Raw genomic sequence first — 15,837 nt, forward strand, 5'->3', positions numbered from 1 at the left:
AGTGCCTCATTTCCTCCCACCCGAGCCCCTGGGAAGCTGATCTGCAGCACGGGCTGTAAACCACTGTTTAAGGAAAGCTAGGGTGCAGATTTCCCTACAGATCAAGGGCTTAGAGATGCTTGGGCCGATGGGCCTGCTGGAGCCGTCACCCACCCGCACTGTATGTGCCTGTCCTATTCGGAAAGGGTTTGCCAGTTTCACTTGGATCTGAGCGCAGTGGAAAGACCCATATACTCCAACGACTTCCAGTAAACCATCATCATGCCTAAAATGAGAAAAAGGAAATATGGATTATACGGTGCAATAAAATAAAATCAGTCCCGTTAGGACAGTTATTTCTTTTAACATAGGTAGACCATCAACTTATTAAATATTTATATTAATGAGGTATACAAAAAAGGAAATCAGAGAAAAAAGTGATTATAAAGAACAATAGACTGCTCAAAAGTAGAAAACAGTGACATAGAACAGATCTCAAATGTACATACCTGGCCAGGGGGTAAGTCTCGTCTCCCATCCCTTCCCACAGTCTGCAGCCGCCTCCCCAGTAGCCAATGTTCAGAACTATAATACCTTCCAAATTAGGCAGTTCTACTCGCTCGCCGTCCAGTTCTAGCTTTAAAGAAATCCAAGCAGTTAGTTACTACAGGGCACAAGATTTGAAGACACGTCCACTTAGAATTCACGTCTATTTTCATGTACACGTGATGTGAGATACACATGCAAGACCACTTCCTCACTCAAGGTGATCTGGCCTTTCCCGCCTGTTCAATGTTTATTACGATAAACAAATGACAACAAATAAATCCCCCCCAAGGTCAACAATTACATCCTTTTTTTTTTTTTTTTTAATCCTCACCCGAGGACATTTTTCCATTTTTTGTTCAGGTAGAGTGGGAGGGAGAGAGAGGAACAGAGAGAGAGAGAGAAACATCGACGTGAAGGGACACATCGAGTGGCTGCCACCCACACGACCGACCAGGGCCGGGGACAAACTGCAACCGAAGTACGTATCCTTAGCGGGAACCGAACCCGGGTCTCTCAGGACCGCAGACCGACGCTCTAACCGCTGAGCCAAACTGGCCAGGGCACATCCTTTTTGTTAAACCCCGTTGTTTTTTCAGGCCTCTTTACGTTGCCGTTTGAGCGGCTCCCTCCTTTGCTGAAATACGCTCTCCCTTTGCTGTCTGGGAACCAGACTGCTTCTCTGGGTTTCCCGTCATGACTGAGAGCTCCTCTCCTGCCCATGCTGACCGCTTCCTAACCATTTACTAACTTCCTTTCTCTTCCCATCTACAGACTCTGAGGAAAATCTCGGCCACTTTCACACCAGTGGCTATCTCTGTGCTGACAGCTCGGTTCTGCTGGTCCAGGAAAGTGAACTGGGCCAGATCTGTGTGTCCAAATTGTCCATGCAACACTTCCAATGGACTGTGGCACCTAAACGCCCATGTACAAAACTGAATTAAGGATCTTCTCTGCAACCCCCTACCCATCGACTTTCCCGAGAAGAGTAGCATCAACCTCTGAGTTGCTTAAACCAGGAACCAGGGAGTTCTCTTTGACTTCTCTGCCTTTACCCTCCATATCCAACTAATCACTAAAGACAGCTGATGCTACTTCTAATCCTCTAGATTATCTAATCCTCTCCATCATTCCTGGTGGTTTCCTAGTCCAGCACCATTTAACTTTCCTTTCCTTACTCATTTCTCACAGAGCAGTTGGATTGACACATGAAATGCAAATATGTTGCCCGGCTGGTATGGCTCAGTGGTTGAGCGTTGACCCATGCACCAAGAGGTCTCCAGTTTGATTCCCAGTCAGGGCACATGCCCAGGTTGTGGGCTTGATCTCCAGTGGGGGGCATGCAGGAGGCAGTCGACTGATGTTTCTCTCTCATCAATGTTTCTATCTCTTTTCCTCTCTTCCTTCCTCTCTCTCTAAAAATCAGTAAAATAAAATGCAAATATGTCATCCCCCAAACACAACCCTTCAATGGCGTGCCTTAGTGCTCATGATGAAATCCAAGTTTCTTAACAGGCCAATAGGACCCCTCTGTGATTTGGCCTCTGTCCATGTCTCCAGCCTCAGCTCGTGTCACTTTCCCTTCTGCAAGCCATGCTGCAGCTTGAACTCACTAGAATATGCCATGTTCTCTCTTGCCGCTGGGCCTTGCATATGCTGTTCTTAGCCCAGAACAATTTTCACCTCCTTCTTTACTTAGCTAACTCTTACTTAATTTTCAGATTCCAGTTTGTCACTTCCTCCAGAGAGACTTCTTTGTTACAGTCACTTTCCCTAGACAGTTTTGCCAGGTCCTGGGTAATGTATCTCTTATTTATTCCCATGAGATAGCATGCTTTCCTTATCACATACCTTCTCATATTGTATTTCGATGTGGTTTAAATGTCTTTCTTCTCTACCAAGACTTCTACCAAGACTATAACTTCAAACAAGCGATGTATCATTGTATCCCCAGTTCCTAGGACAGTGCCTGGCATTTTGTAGGAGGCTTCACAAATATTTTTGTATAAATATATATCAGACAAAAAAATAAAAGGCTACCTCCCATGCTTTACTCTACCAATGCTATCAAAGCCCAAGACAAAGGAAATATGACAAAGCAGAAGGAAGCTTTTTAAATGGACAATCTTGCCATTCTTCTGTGCCATAGCTACTAACTGTGAGTCTTTTTTACTTATTTTGCTAGTTCTAGGTTTTTCTGTTTTAATGTGTTTGTCAGTGCTATTGACCATTATAAATTCTTTTTGTAAACAAGCAAGGAATATATACTAGACTTTGCCATATTATGATGTCAGAAATATTGTAGCCGTAAGCAATCGTTAATATCCTATTTTTACTGCTTAGACATTTTTACTTTGTAAGAGAGATGTATCACCACCATAACAGGAATTAAACTAGGGTTTAAGTCTCCTCTGAGAGTCCACGATGAGTCAGGCACTGTGTCAGATACCTTCACACCAGTCAGCATGGATGAATGGAAACTGTTCAGCATACGAATTAAACAGACTCTGGAGTTATACAAACCCGATTCAAATCCCAATTATGTGTGTTTTGGACAAATTACTTAATTTAGTGAGATAATGTATATAAAGCAGTTAGTAAAGTATCTGACACACAATAAGTATGCCATATGTGTTGTTAGCAAAATGTGTGAATTAAATTCAGCATTTCTGTTAAAAAAAAATGTTCATAATCCAGAGACCACCTAAACTTTAAAAGCTTACCTCAACTTTTTTATTCAAATCTTTACATTCTTGCACTAAACAATCTTTGGTTCCATAGAATAAGTAAACAGCCTATGAGAAATGAACAGAAAATATGATATTAAAGCAATCTAACGACCTGTAAGCAAGAAAAAGACACAGTACCAAAGCTCCCTGACACGAGTGCTGGGCTGTTTCCCTAAAGTAGACTGACCCTGTGGGAAGAAGGGCAACCATTACTTTTGAGTTTAGCCTGTTTTTCAGGCAGGATATGGGATAGAGGTGGTTTGTACCTAAATGGTGTTTTCTCCCAATTTATCAAAAAAGCTACATTTTATAAAGAAACATATATTAAAATTAGAAAATGCCACCTTTTTCTAGAACTTCAGATCACTTAAGGATAAATCTAGTGAACATTTTATAATCACCTTTGAATATAAATAGGTTGATTGGAAGCACTGAAAATGTTGTTAATTACCAATTATATAAACAGCAATACTTACTGCCTTAGTACCTACATTAATAAGAGGAAACTATTTGTGAATTTGAAATAGTTGTAAAATAGAACCAGGAACAAAACTGTTTTGCATTTATTTTTCACATTCTACTCCTCAATGACTAACAGTCATGAATCACCTGCACTAAAAACCAGAGCCATGATCTTGGATAAAAGCCGTGGAATAGCCTTGGCCAGTTTGGCTCAGTGGTTAGAGCATCGGCCTGCTGTCCAGAGAGATCCAGGTTCTGTTCCCACTAAGGGCATGTATCTCGGTTGCAGTTTGTCCCTGGCCTTGGTTGGGTCGTGCGGGTGGCAGCCACTTGATGTGTGCCTTTCACGTCGATGTTTCTCTCTCTCTCCCTCCCTCCCACTCTATCTGAACAAAAAATGAAAAAAATGTCCTTGGGTGAGGATATAAAAAAAAAAAGCCATGGTAGAGCCCTGGCCAGTTTGGCTCAGCGGCTAGAGCGTTGGCCTGCGGACCAGAGAGTCCTGGGTTCAGTTCCCGCTAGGGGCATGTACCAAAAAAAAAAAAAAAAAAAGCCATGGTATACACATGGCTCCTTCTCTGACCTTACCTGCTTTTTCGAGTTTTTTCAAGCCAATGGAATCTATTTTTCCACTGACTTGACCAAAAATGTATCCTGCCTAAAATTTCTTTCCAATATCAGTTGCTATTTAAGTAAGATAAGCTATTGTATATTCCACTTAGTTGCCCTCTAAGCAAATATGCTATAAAACACGCCAACTTTAAATAAAACATTTTGCCATAGTTATAAAATACTTTAATAAAACACACCTAAGTATCTACTTTGACAGTCTTCCACAAAACAGAGCAGGTCAGTGTTTCCCTAAGTTAGTTTTGTCTGAGTCTGAAAGGGTGTTAGATATAATGGAACTATAGATATTTACTGTACCTTCAGTCTAAGCAGGAAATGTTATTTTATCCAACACACCTTATTAAGAATTCTGCTAGAAAACAGAGATGGCGACTTCTCACGATGAGCATGAAAATTGAGAGCCATGAGAGCGTCAGGTCCCACAGAAAAATAGTTGTTCATTGTGAACTCCTGTGGAAAAGGATGACAATAAGCAACAGATTCTTCTTCAGTCTAAGCCTGTGTCATGTATTCAATACGCAAATCTTAGTCTTTATGTTCATTGTGACAATTTAGTACTTTCTGCGTTTACTCTCCACATAGAGCTGTTTGATGCTATCTAGTGACGTTTCCAGAAATAAACCTTCAGTTCAAAGGCTGATACGTATAGATATGAGTCTCTCCCTTTCCGTCTCTGTTCAGTATGCTGCATCGCAGATCTTATCATCTGGAATAGCTCTGCTTTGCACCTGGGCTTTCCACCCGTGTTCCTAGTACATCTGCTTTTATAGTCTCAACCCAGGCTACTGGGACCCCCCTGGTTGATCTGACCTCCCGGCCCAGCCTGGATTCCTCAAACTACATCCCCAGCTCTGTCTTGTTCCTGAGTAATAAGCCTGAATGTCCAACTTCTTGTTCAATGCACCACAGCCTCAAGGCTCAAAATCTAACTCATTTTCTTCCTACTCAAACACGAAACTCTATTTTTCTTACCTTATGTCATTTCCACACCTCCAGTCATAAAACTAGAAACCTGGAAGTAACATGTATTTCCTGTCTTCCCCTAATACCAACCAGGTGCCAAGTCTTGAGCAGTTCTACCCCTAAAATGCCTGAACTATCCTCATCCTAACATCCCCCTTGTTTTGCCCTCGTGCAGGTTTCTACAGTTTTCGCACGAGCTCCAGAGCACCTCTACACCCTCACTTCCCAAACTTTATTCATGAAGAAGGAATGATGGTAAATCGCTAGAACATAATCGATTTTCTGGGATTCCTCCCTTGAAAATGTGACGTTTGATTCTGAAACACATACCAGGGCATACATGGTCCCCAAATGTACTAAGTAGGCAAGAGGCTGAAATCCCAGTGTTCATCTTTCAACTTCCCCCGTCTGAGGGCTGTCTCTGGATGGGCAGTGACTGCCTGCACAGCTGCCCCGGCCTTACTGGCTGCCGTCTGTGGCTCTGAGCTCTTCTACACGCAGCAAGAGGTGGAGCCGCTCCATTCAGAGCTGCATCTCCTGTGTCAAAACCAAGGATGTGCTCGTCTGAAGCAACGTAAGCCCTCTTTTGTGCGATTTGCTTTAGCAGTGGTGTCTTATGTTCCGCGCTCCTGGACCAAAACTCAAGTTGCCTTAAGCGTTACCAGGTCGTCATTGTGATGCTGAATCTGAAGGTCAGCCAAAGCCATTCCACCAGCCTTAAAATCAGGATTGTTTACATCCAAATTGGTCAATGGCTCTGCATTGTTAGCTGCATTGTTGGCATTTTTGTATTATCAGGAACTGAGTCCTTGTATTTTTTAGCATTCTCTCCCATTCAAGTCTAACAGCTAAACCAAGAAGCCAGCCAACTGCTTCTTGTTGATCTTGAATCTTGAAAAGATAGTTAACATCTGTAAGATACTGTTCAAAGAGCTTGGGCCAGTCGCTGCTGTGGATGTTTCTTAAATTACCTCTGTCTTCAGTCTTGTAGTGTTTGGTTTTCTGGTCTTCCAGCCAAACAATAAAGTTTCTAAATTCTGTTTCACCTTTGCAGTGAAGCCAGCAGGGTTGCGTGGGAACGTGGTCCCGGCTTCTCGCCGTCCCCAGGCTTTGGCGGGGAGAGGAGAGGCGAGAAGCTGCATGCGGCGCAGGCACTGGCGATGTGGTGAGAGCCAGAGCATCTTTTAAAAATGCAGATCTGCGCTCTCTGTATGATTTGCTAGTTGCTAACCATGATTTGTACCCTCTAGTCTCTATTTCTTTTGCCTGGAAAGTCCTGATCCTTTCTTTGTTGATCTAAATTGTATTTACCTCTTAAGGACCAACTCACATGTGACCGCCCCTGAAATCCTCCAGCCTGATCTCCCAGGCCGAACTGGGCACCCCCCTGCGCTGGCTCTCCCACGGCTCTGTACGGTCCAACCTGAGAGTCGTGCTCAGCTCCGAGTCCCGGGGTGTCTCTGCTGCTCCATGACAGCTCGCTCAGGAGGAGCGCCGCGTCCCAGTGCCCACCATGGTGCCGTGTCTCGTACTGGGAGGCACTCCCTCATGTTCCCCGGAACACTCCCAGCTGAAGCCCTGAAAACGTACCTTGGGTTTTCTCAGGTTGTAGTATCCTTTATTTGTTACTTGGACTTTCCATCTAAAAAAACAAGTTAAAAAATTCATTATTTCTAAATTAACTATAATTATTACCAATCAACTCTGGATACCTGGGAGATGAGGGCCTTCTAGTAAAATAACATTTGAAAAAATAAGCACATCTAAGTGAGTATGTACATTTTGAGATCAGTATTCAGCCTAACTTATGACTTCAGTCCTTTTTTTTTTTTTTTTTTTATCCTCGCCTGAGGACATTTTTCCATTTTTGGTCAGATAGAGTGGGAGGGAGAGAGAGAGAAACGACGGCGCGAAAGGGACACATCCAGTGGTTGCCACCTGCATGACTCAACCAGGGCTGGGGACAAACTGCAACTGAGGTACATAGCTTAGAGGGAACTGAACCCAGGTCTCTCTCGACCTCAGGCCGACGCTCTAACCACTGAGCCAAACCGGCCAGGGCTGACTTCAGTCCTTATATAACAAGAAAATAATACAGCAACAAAATAAAGCATGAGCATCAATGTATAAGTACAACTCACACAGTCTTTCACTTTTTTTTCTTTATTGACTTTAGAGAGAGAGGAAGAGAGAGGGAGAGAGATAGAAACATCGAAGAGAGAGAACATCGATTGGCAGCCTCCAGCATGCCCTCCACTGGGGACTGGGCCCACAACCTAGGCATGTGCCCTAACCGGGAATTGAACTGGCAACCTCTTGGTGCATGGGTCGACGCTCAACCAGTGAGCCACACTAGCCGGGCTAGTCTTTCACTTTTCAATTACATTTAACTTTATAACTTACAAAAGACTTCATTTATAAACCAAACAATATTCTCAAAGCTCAAAAATCTACTTTTTTTTTGGAAAGTGTAACTTACCTGTCCAGTTTAATTCCTTCTGCTTCCATCACATTTCTTAAAACCTGTGCGACTGGGATTTCTCCCGCATAACTTGTGCCCCAGCCCAACGTATTGGAGAGGTCATTGCCTGTTCCCAGAGGCAAGATGGCAACTTGTGGAATGTATTTTTCTTGTCCCTAGAATATGGAAGATAGAGTTTAAATTTTTCTCTTCTATTTGTATGGTAATAGCATTTGCTAACACTTAGAGACCAAAGCAATGAAGATATAAATATAGTAACTGTATGTTGTTTTGCTAAAGTTTATGCTAACTGCTTAATCATAATATTTCAAATTGGTAATGTCTTCTCATCTTCATCTGAATAACAAAAAATAGAACCAAAAATATTGTGTACTTATCTTAGAAATGCTTCTGTGAAAGGCAAGTGGTCAGCCTAACTTATGACTTGTAACTTAGGTCTTAAAGGCTGATACCTTAATCTTCATTTCATCGACTGCATCCAGGACCCAGCCCACAGTCCCATCCCCTCCACAAACAAGTACTCGAGCTGAGTAACAAGGAAGAAGAGTACAAAGTTGCAGGGCTTTGATAGGGGGAGTTTTTGTTATATCAAACACCTAGAAATGAAAGAAAAGAAAACAACTGTTTTTATCCCATACTGTCCTCCATTTGTGAGCATGACTTCCCTCTAGATGGCACAGACACGGCTAAATTACAAAACTGGCTGCTGTGCATTTATCTGTAACAACATGCCAGGCTCTATGTCAGACCTTTTTTTTCTATACATCCTTTTTACTTAAAAAAATTAATTTATTTTCCTATTACAGTTGGCATACATTATATTAGTTTCAGGTGTACAACATAGTGATTAGACATATATAACTTACAAAGTGATCATCCTTGTAAGTCCAGTACCCTCCTGACACCATACAGTTTTTACGATATTATTGACTATATTCCCTATGCTGTACTTTACACCCTGATGACTATTTTGTAACTACCAATCTGTACTTCTTAATCCCCTCACCTTCTTCACCTAGTTCTCCCAACTCCCCTCCCATCTGGTGGCCAACAATTTGTTCTCTGTATCTATGAGTTTGTAATTCTGTTTAGTTTGTTTATTTTGTTCTTTAGATTCCACATACAAGTGAAATCATATGGTATTTGCCTTACTCTGTCTGACCTATTTCACTCAGCACAATACCCTCTAGGTCCATCCATGTTGTTGCAGATGGCAGGATTTCACTCTTTTCTATGGCTGAGTCATATTCCATTGTACATGTGCACCACTTCTTAATCCACTCATCTATTGATGGGCACATAGGTTACTTCCATATCTTGGCTATTGTACATAATGCAGCAATGAACATTTGGATGAATATATCTTTTCAAATTAGTGTTTTGAATTTCTTTGGATAAATACCCAGAAGTGGAATCATGCCAGACTCTTTATATTCACTGTTGCTCATCCTGGCACCGACCCCAAAAAGCATGAGTAAGCTTCATTCTATTGACCAGGAAATCGAGGCAGAGCAAAGGTAAATAACTTGCCTATGATTACCTGATAATTAAGTGCTGACATACAAATGCTGTCCTATAGTCTATCTATTCTACAACTCTCCCTCCTCTCCATTCACTTGAAACCAGAATGTGCTAAGTACACCTTTAACTAGTGCTTCATATTTTATTCTGAATTTTTAAGAACCTCACTAGTGCAAGTTAGTACACATTTCTGGTAAGTAATTTTGTGATATGCATAAAATGACAAAGACGCAGGATCCTTCATATCTATAATTCTGTAAATGATCTAGGAAAATATTTTAAAAGATGAAAATATCATATAAAGGTATTCAACATGGTGCTATTTATAACTGTACAGCCTCAGAGACAAACTCAACCTCCAACAGCAGGAGACTGGATAAACATATATGATATATCCATTTGATTAATTATCTTAGTCAATACATATATAATTATGAGGACTATGTTACAACATGGAAAATATACCTTTAAGTAAAGAAAACTATGCAAATCTGTATTTAAAGTACTGTTATAGTCATGTTAACATGTAATGCATAGGCAATTCATGGAAAGAACACAGACAAATGAAAACATCTCATGTATTTTTGTGAAGAAACTACAGGTGATTTACTCTTTCCATTTTTTACTTTTATAATTTAAAGTTGTATAACGTTGAAATGGAAAAATACATATCAGAAGGAAAAAAGTTTGTGCATTTCTGATTGTTGCACAATGAGTTGTTTAGCTTTTCGAAGCAGAAGCTGCTGGCATGTAACCTCAATCTCAATGGCGCAGTCCTTTTAGCCTTATTTTAAAGTTGAGGTATAATTTATATATTATGAAATTCACCCATTTCGAGTGAACATTTCACTGATTTTTAGGAAGTTTACTGAATTGTGCAACTACCACCATAATGCAGTTTAAAACCTTTGTGGCTCCACCCTGGCTGGTTTGGCTCAGCGATTACAGGGTCAGCCTGCAGTCCAGAGAGACCCGGGTTTGGTTCCCGCTAAGGGCATGTACCTCAGTTGCAGTCTGTCCCCGGCCCTGGTTGGTCGTGTGGGTGACAGCCATTCAATGTGTCCCTTTCACATCGATGTTTCTCTCTCTCTCCCTCCCACTCTATATGAACAAATAAATGTCCTCGGGTGAGAATAAAAAAAAACCCCACAAAAAACCTTTGTGGCTCCAGTAAGACCCTGGTATCCATGTGTAGACACTCCTGATTTCCTACCTCAGGCGACAGTATAGAAATCTATACTGTTTCTATAGCTTTTCTGGGCAGATCACATACATCAAATCATACGATATGGGCCCCTTGCATCTGGCTTCTTGGACAGTTGGGTTGTTTCTACTTTTTGGCTATAATGCTATGAATATTTGCATAAAAGCCTTTGTGAAACATGTTTTCATTTTTACTATACAGGTTGTATAGTAAATATATGTTTACTTTTTTTAAGAAACTACCAAACTGGGGGTTGGGGGGGAAGGGAGCCAAGGGATGGACATTTTGTCATTTTTTTTCCCTTTGAATAAATGTCACTTTTTGAGGCAAAAAAAGAAAAAGAAACTGCCAAACTGTTATCTAATGTGGTTGCACCATTTTCTATCCTCATCATGAGTTCCTCTTTCTCAATATATTCGAATGGTTTGAAACTTTTATAATTATTCTTCTTTCCTATAATCAGGTGATTTAAAGTATTAATAACCATTACAATTTAGGGAAAATGAAAAGACTAACACAGAAAGAAAGTTTTCTCTTGGTTACCTGGACTGGGTTTAGAAGAATCCTGAATTCTCCCAACAGCCCTTCTCCCATGTTGGTCCCACTACGAGAGTTGGCCAGGATTATCAACGGAGTCCACTGCTTTCCAAGCTTATAGGCTAGCTACAAAATTAAGGTGAATGAAAAAGGTTAAATATCTCAAAACTGGTGAGCAATAAATCTTTCATTTCTTTTTTCCCCCTTTTCATTGAATTTATTGGGGTGACACTGGTTACAAACCTATACAGGTTTCAGGTGTACAATTCCACAACACATCATCTGTATACTGTATGGTGTGTTCACCACCCCAAGTCAAGTCTCCTTCCACCTCCATTTATCAATTTTTCATTTCTTTAAAAAAAATTTTTTTTTATTAATTTATTTTTGTTACAGATGTTTCTCCTTTTTTTTCCCCATTGACAGCCTCTTCCCCATCCCCTCCACCCCATACCCGGCTTTGTTGTCGGTGTCCATTGGTTATACGTACATGCATATAAGTTCTGTGGTTTATCTCTTCCCTCCCCTCACCACCCCCTCTTCTGAGGGTTGTCAGTCTGTACCCTACTTCCATGTCTCTGGGTCTACCCAATTCCTCAGACTGTTATGTTCATTATATTCCACAAATAAGTGAGATCATGTGATATTTGTCTTTCTCTGCTTGGCTTGTTTCGCTTAGGATAATACTTTCCAGGTCCCTCCATGTCATCTCAAAGGATAAGAGATCTTTCTTTCTTACAGCTGCATAGTACTCCATTGTGTACATGTACCACAACTTTTTTATCCATTTGTCTACTGATGGACACTTGGGCTGTTTCCAGATCTTAGCTATTATAAATAGTGCTGCTATAAAAATGGGGGTACATATATATATTTTTTTATCCTCACCTGAGGACATTTTCCCATTTTTTGTTCAGATAGAGTGGGAGGGAGAGAGAAAGATCGATGTGAAAGGGACACATCAAGTGATTGCCACCCGCACGACCCAAGCAGGGCCGGGGACAAACTGCAACTGAGGTATGTGCCCTTAGTGGGAACTAAACCTGGGTCTCTCTGGACCGTAGGCCGACACTCTAATCGCTGAGCCAAACTGGCCAGGGCCGTATATTCTTTCTGATGGGTGTTTCAGGCTTCTTAGGGTATATTCCTAGAAGTGGGATCACTGGATCAAATGGCAGTTCAATTTTTAATTTTTTTGGGTAACACCATAGTGTTTTCCATAGTGGTTGCACCAGTCTGCGTTCCCACCAGGAGTGTACTAGACTTCCCTTTTCTCCACACCCTCACCAACACTTATTGTTTGATGATTTGTTGATGCAGCCATTCTGATAGGTGTGAGGTGATACCTCATTGTTGTTTTAATTTGCATCTCTCTGATGATTAGTGATGTTGAGCATTTCTTCATATGTTTCTTGGCCGTTTGTATATCCTGTTTGGAGAGGTGTCTGTTTAGCTCCTCTGCCCATTTTTTAATTGGGTTCTTTGTCTTCCTTTTGTTGAGTTGTATGAGCACTCTATACATTTTGGAAATTAACCCCTTATCTGATATATCATTGACAATTATGCTCTCCCAGTGGGTTGCCTTTCCATTTTGATGATTGTTTCTTCTGCTGTGCAGAAGCTTTTGTTTGGTGTAGTCCCATGTGTTCATTTTTCCCTTTGTTTGTTGCCTTAGGTGATGTTATCAGTGAAAATTCTGCTGCGTATGATGTCTGAAATTTTGTTGCCTACATTGCCTTCTAGGATTTTTATGGATTCACATTAAAGTCTTTTATCCATTTTGAGTTTATTCTTGTGTATTGTGTAAGTGGATGGTCTAGTTTCATTTTTTTTTGCATGCAGCTGTCCAATTTTCCCAACAACATTTACTAAAGAGGCTATCTTTACTCCATTGTATGCTCTTGCCTCCTTTGTCAAATATTAATTGAGCATAATGTCTTGGGTCCATTTCTGGGTTCTCTGTTCTGTTCCATTGGTCCATATGCCTGTTCTTGTGCCAGTACCAGGCTGTTTTGTTTACAGTAGCTTTGTAGTATAACCTGAAATCTGGTGATGTGATCCCTCCAACTTTGTTCTTCTTTTTCAAGATTGCTGTGGCTATTCAGGGTCTTTTTTGGTTCCATATGAACTTTTGAAGTATTTGTTCTAGTTCTGTGAAATATGTTGTTGGTATTTTGATGGGGATTGCATTGAATCTATAGATTGCTTTGGGTAATATGGACATTTTAATGATGTTAATTCTTCCAATCCATGAACAAAGTATGTGCTTACACTTTTTTATATCTTCCTCTATTTCTTTTTTCAATAATTTTTCATTTATTGATAACAATAGTGCTGGAATTTGCTGAGAGAAAAACAACTATCCCAGTAAATCAATACAATATAAAAATCAAAGACTTCTAAGAATGGAAAGGGACCTTAGAGATGAACAAATTTAACTTCCACTTAATGTACAATTCTCTTCTACTTTATTCTAGCTAAGTCCTCCAGCCTATGCTTGGATACTTATATGACAAGGAACTCACTAATAAGGCAGCCCATTCTGCTAAATCAAATTATTAGAAAGTTTTGAGTTAAATTGACAAATATTTTTCAATAACTTTTATTCATTGTTCTAATTTTGCTTTCTGAAGCAATTAGAAATACTTTTATTTGTTTTTCCAAATAATTCCCATGCTCAAACACCTGAGACACAATATCTTTTACTAGTTTTGTCTCCTGGACAATACATTTCAAATTCTTTCAACCATTCGTAGAATGGACATTGACTTTTTCTGCTCTTTTACCTTGACTGTCCTTTTCTGGATGTAGTCTAATATATTTTAGTTTGCAAGTCCCTCCCTGCCCCAAATGGGGTACTCAGAAATAGATTCAAGAATCCAGCCTTGTACAAAGCCCAAGGTCAAATGAAATTAATATTTTTGTAAGTGAACAGTTTCTTTCCTCTCCCCCGCTCCTTGTGGATGTAAACACTAATGGAGTTGTTCTGTGGTTTTTCTTAGTGATTCTACCCTTTTGTGATCTCAGATTAAATTCAGATATATACATAGGGGTTGTATGTTTACTTATTTATTTTTAAAACAAGACTTTATTGTTTTTTTGTTTTTGGTACATGCCCCTAGCGGGAACCGAACCTGGGACTCTCTGGTCCACAGGCCGATGCTTCAACCGCTGAGCCAAACCAGCCAGGGCCATTTACTTATTTTTATTATAATAAAAAAAAATCCTCATCCAAGAATATATATATATATATATATATATATATATTATATATTTAATTCCAGGGAGAGAGAGGAAAGGAGAAGGGGAGAGAGAAAAAAAGAAACACATTGATATGAGAGAAAAATGTTGATTAGTTGCCTCCCGTATGTGCCCCGACGTGGGATTGAACTCCATAACCTAGGTATGTGCCCTGACCAGGAATTGAACCTGTGACCCTCCGATGATGTACAGGAGATGCTCCAACCAAATGAGCCACACTGGCCAGGGATAGGGGTTGTACACTTAAAAATATGTATCATGCCCTGGCTGGTGTGGCTCAGTTGGTTGAGCACCGTCCCATGCACCAAGAGGTCACCAACCAGTTCAATTCCTGATCAGAGCACATGCCTGGGTTGTAGGCTGGATCCTTAGGAGGGGGCATGCAGGAGGCAGCAGATCAATGCTTCTCTCTCTCCCTCTCCCTTCTCTCTAAAAAAAATAAATAAATAAAAATATATTAAAAAAATATGTATCACAACATTACACGTTTTTAAATTTTAAAATGCCTCTTTTGCAGGGATATTGACAAAGATGACATTTAAGATGTAAAATCCTAACTTGGAAAAGACACAATTTAATTTTAAAATAAAATGGTTCAATTATTTTGGCATATTCAAGTAGAAAATAAATACAAAATTTTACGTTATTCCTTGAGAGCTACATAAAGACTGAGAAATAAATTTACATCCATTTTCATATACAAGCATACTGCAAAGTATTGTCAACAGCTTTAATGTTCAACATTATCTGTGGGACCATATAATGTGCAATGTAAACGCATCTCTAGGCATCCTATCGAAAGTTCCAAATGGAAAGTTCTTTTAGAACAATGTGTGAGGAAATCTATGTTTTCTCTTCACTGACAACAATCATGTACCCCAAACCTGGCTGTTTGTCAGAATCCTCTTGAGGACCTTAAAAAAATATAGATTCCTGGGACCTACCTACTAATTAAAACATGGTGATGGAGGTGGGTTCAAGAACCTGTATTTTTAAAAAGCTTCCCAAGTGATTCAGAAGCAGGAAGTGATTTAGAAACCACTAATATAACATTTCCAATTTCCTTTTAGACATGAAAGAACTCGAGAGCCAAAATTTGTGGCACACCTCTAGGAACTGGGTAGGGTTGTATGGTTTACCATAATGATTCTTCTTACATACACACCGCTGTAACTGTCACTCACTGACCTGAACAACTTCCTGAAAATCAATTACAGAAGGACAAGTAAACTCTGATTACCATTGCATAATCTGTTTTTTTGTCTTTACGCATCTGATTAATAGAGGTTAAATAACTTGGTGGAATGATGAGGTTTTTGAATTCTCCAAAATCACACTTTTCATTCTTTAAGCTGTTTTTCATGCACTCATCATGGACAGTTTTCTGACACCAAATGCACCTGAGGGACGGAAGGAACAGAGAGAGTAATGCATTTAAAACCATAATCTTCCTGATCTTCAGACCAAAAAATTAAAACGGTAACTTCATCACTATTGAGCATTAAATCTGGCAAGCAAAATAT

At 40.1% G+C, this 15,837-nt stretch overlaps 1 protein-coding gene across 7 annotated transcripts in view; it reads right to left on the minus strand.

The window, feature by feature from the left end:
• Positions 1 to 15,837, minus strand: part of DGKE (diacylglycerol kinase epsilon) — a 29,052-nt gene that overhangs the window by 5,863 nt on the left and 7,352 nt on the right. For 6 of the 7 annotated variants that reach the window (XR_004960286.1, XM_036268077.1, XM_036268075.1 and 3 more), the window contains 9 exons: positions 15,555 to 15,714; positions 11,060 to 11,179; positions 8,244 to 8,387; positions 7,789 to 7,946; positions 6,900 to 6,951; positions 4,683 to 4,796; positions 3,249 to 3,320; positions 489 to 616; positions 154 to 265 (listed from right to left, as the gene is read on the minus strand). Coding sequence is in view for 6 of the 7 variants with exons in the window: in XM_036268077.1 (XP_036123970.1) it covers positions 154 to 265; positions 489 to 616; positions 3,249 to 3,320; positions 4,683 to 4,796; positions 6,900 to 6,951; positions 7,789 to 7,946; positions 8,244 to 8,387; positions 11,060 to 11,179; positions 15,555 to 15,714 (1,060 nt within the window). In the remaining variant the exon portion in view is untranslated. The remainder of the gene's footprint in view (positions 1 to 153; positions 266 to 488; positions 617 to 3,248; positions 3,321 to 4,682; positions 4,797 to 6,899; positions 6,952 to 7,788; positions 7,947 to 8,243; positions 8,388 to 11,059; positions 11,180 to 15,554; positions 15,715 to 15,837) is intronic. The other variant, XM_036268078.1, reaches the window with a different exon arrangement.

The sequence above is a fragment of the Molossus molossus genome, unplaced genomic scaffold (assembly GCF_014108415.1).
Source record: "Molossus molossus isolate mMolMol1 unplaced genomic scaffold, mMolMol1.p scaffold_m16_p_19, whole genome shotgun sequence".
Lineage (NCBI taxonomy): Eukaryota > Metazoa > Chordata > Mammalia > Chiroptera > Molossidae > Molossus > Molossus molossus.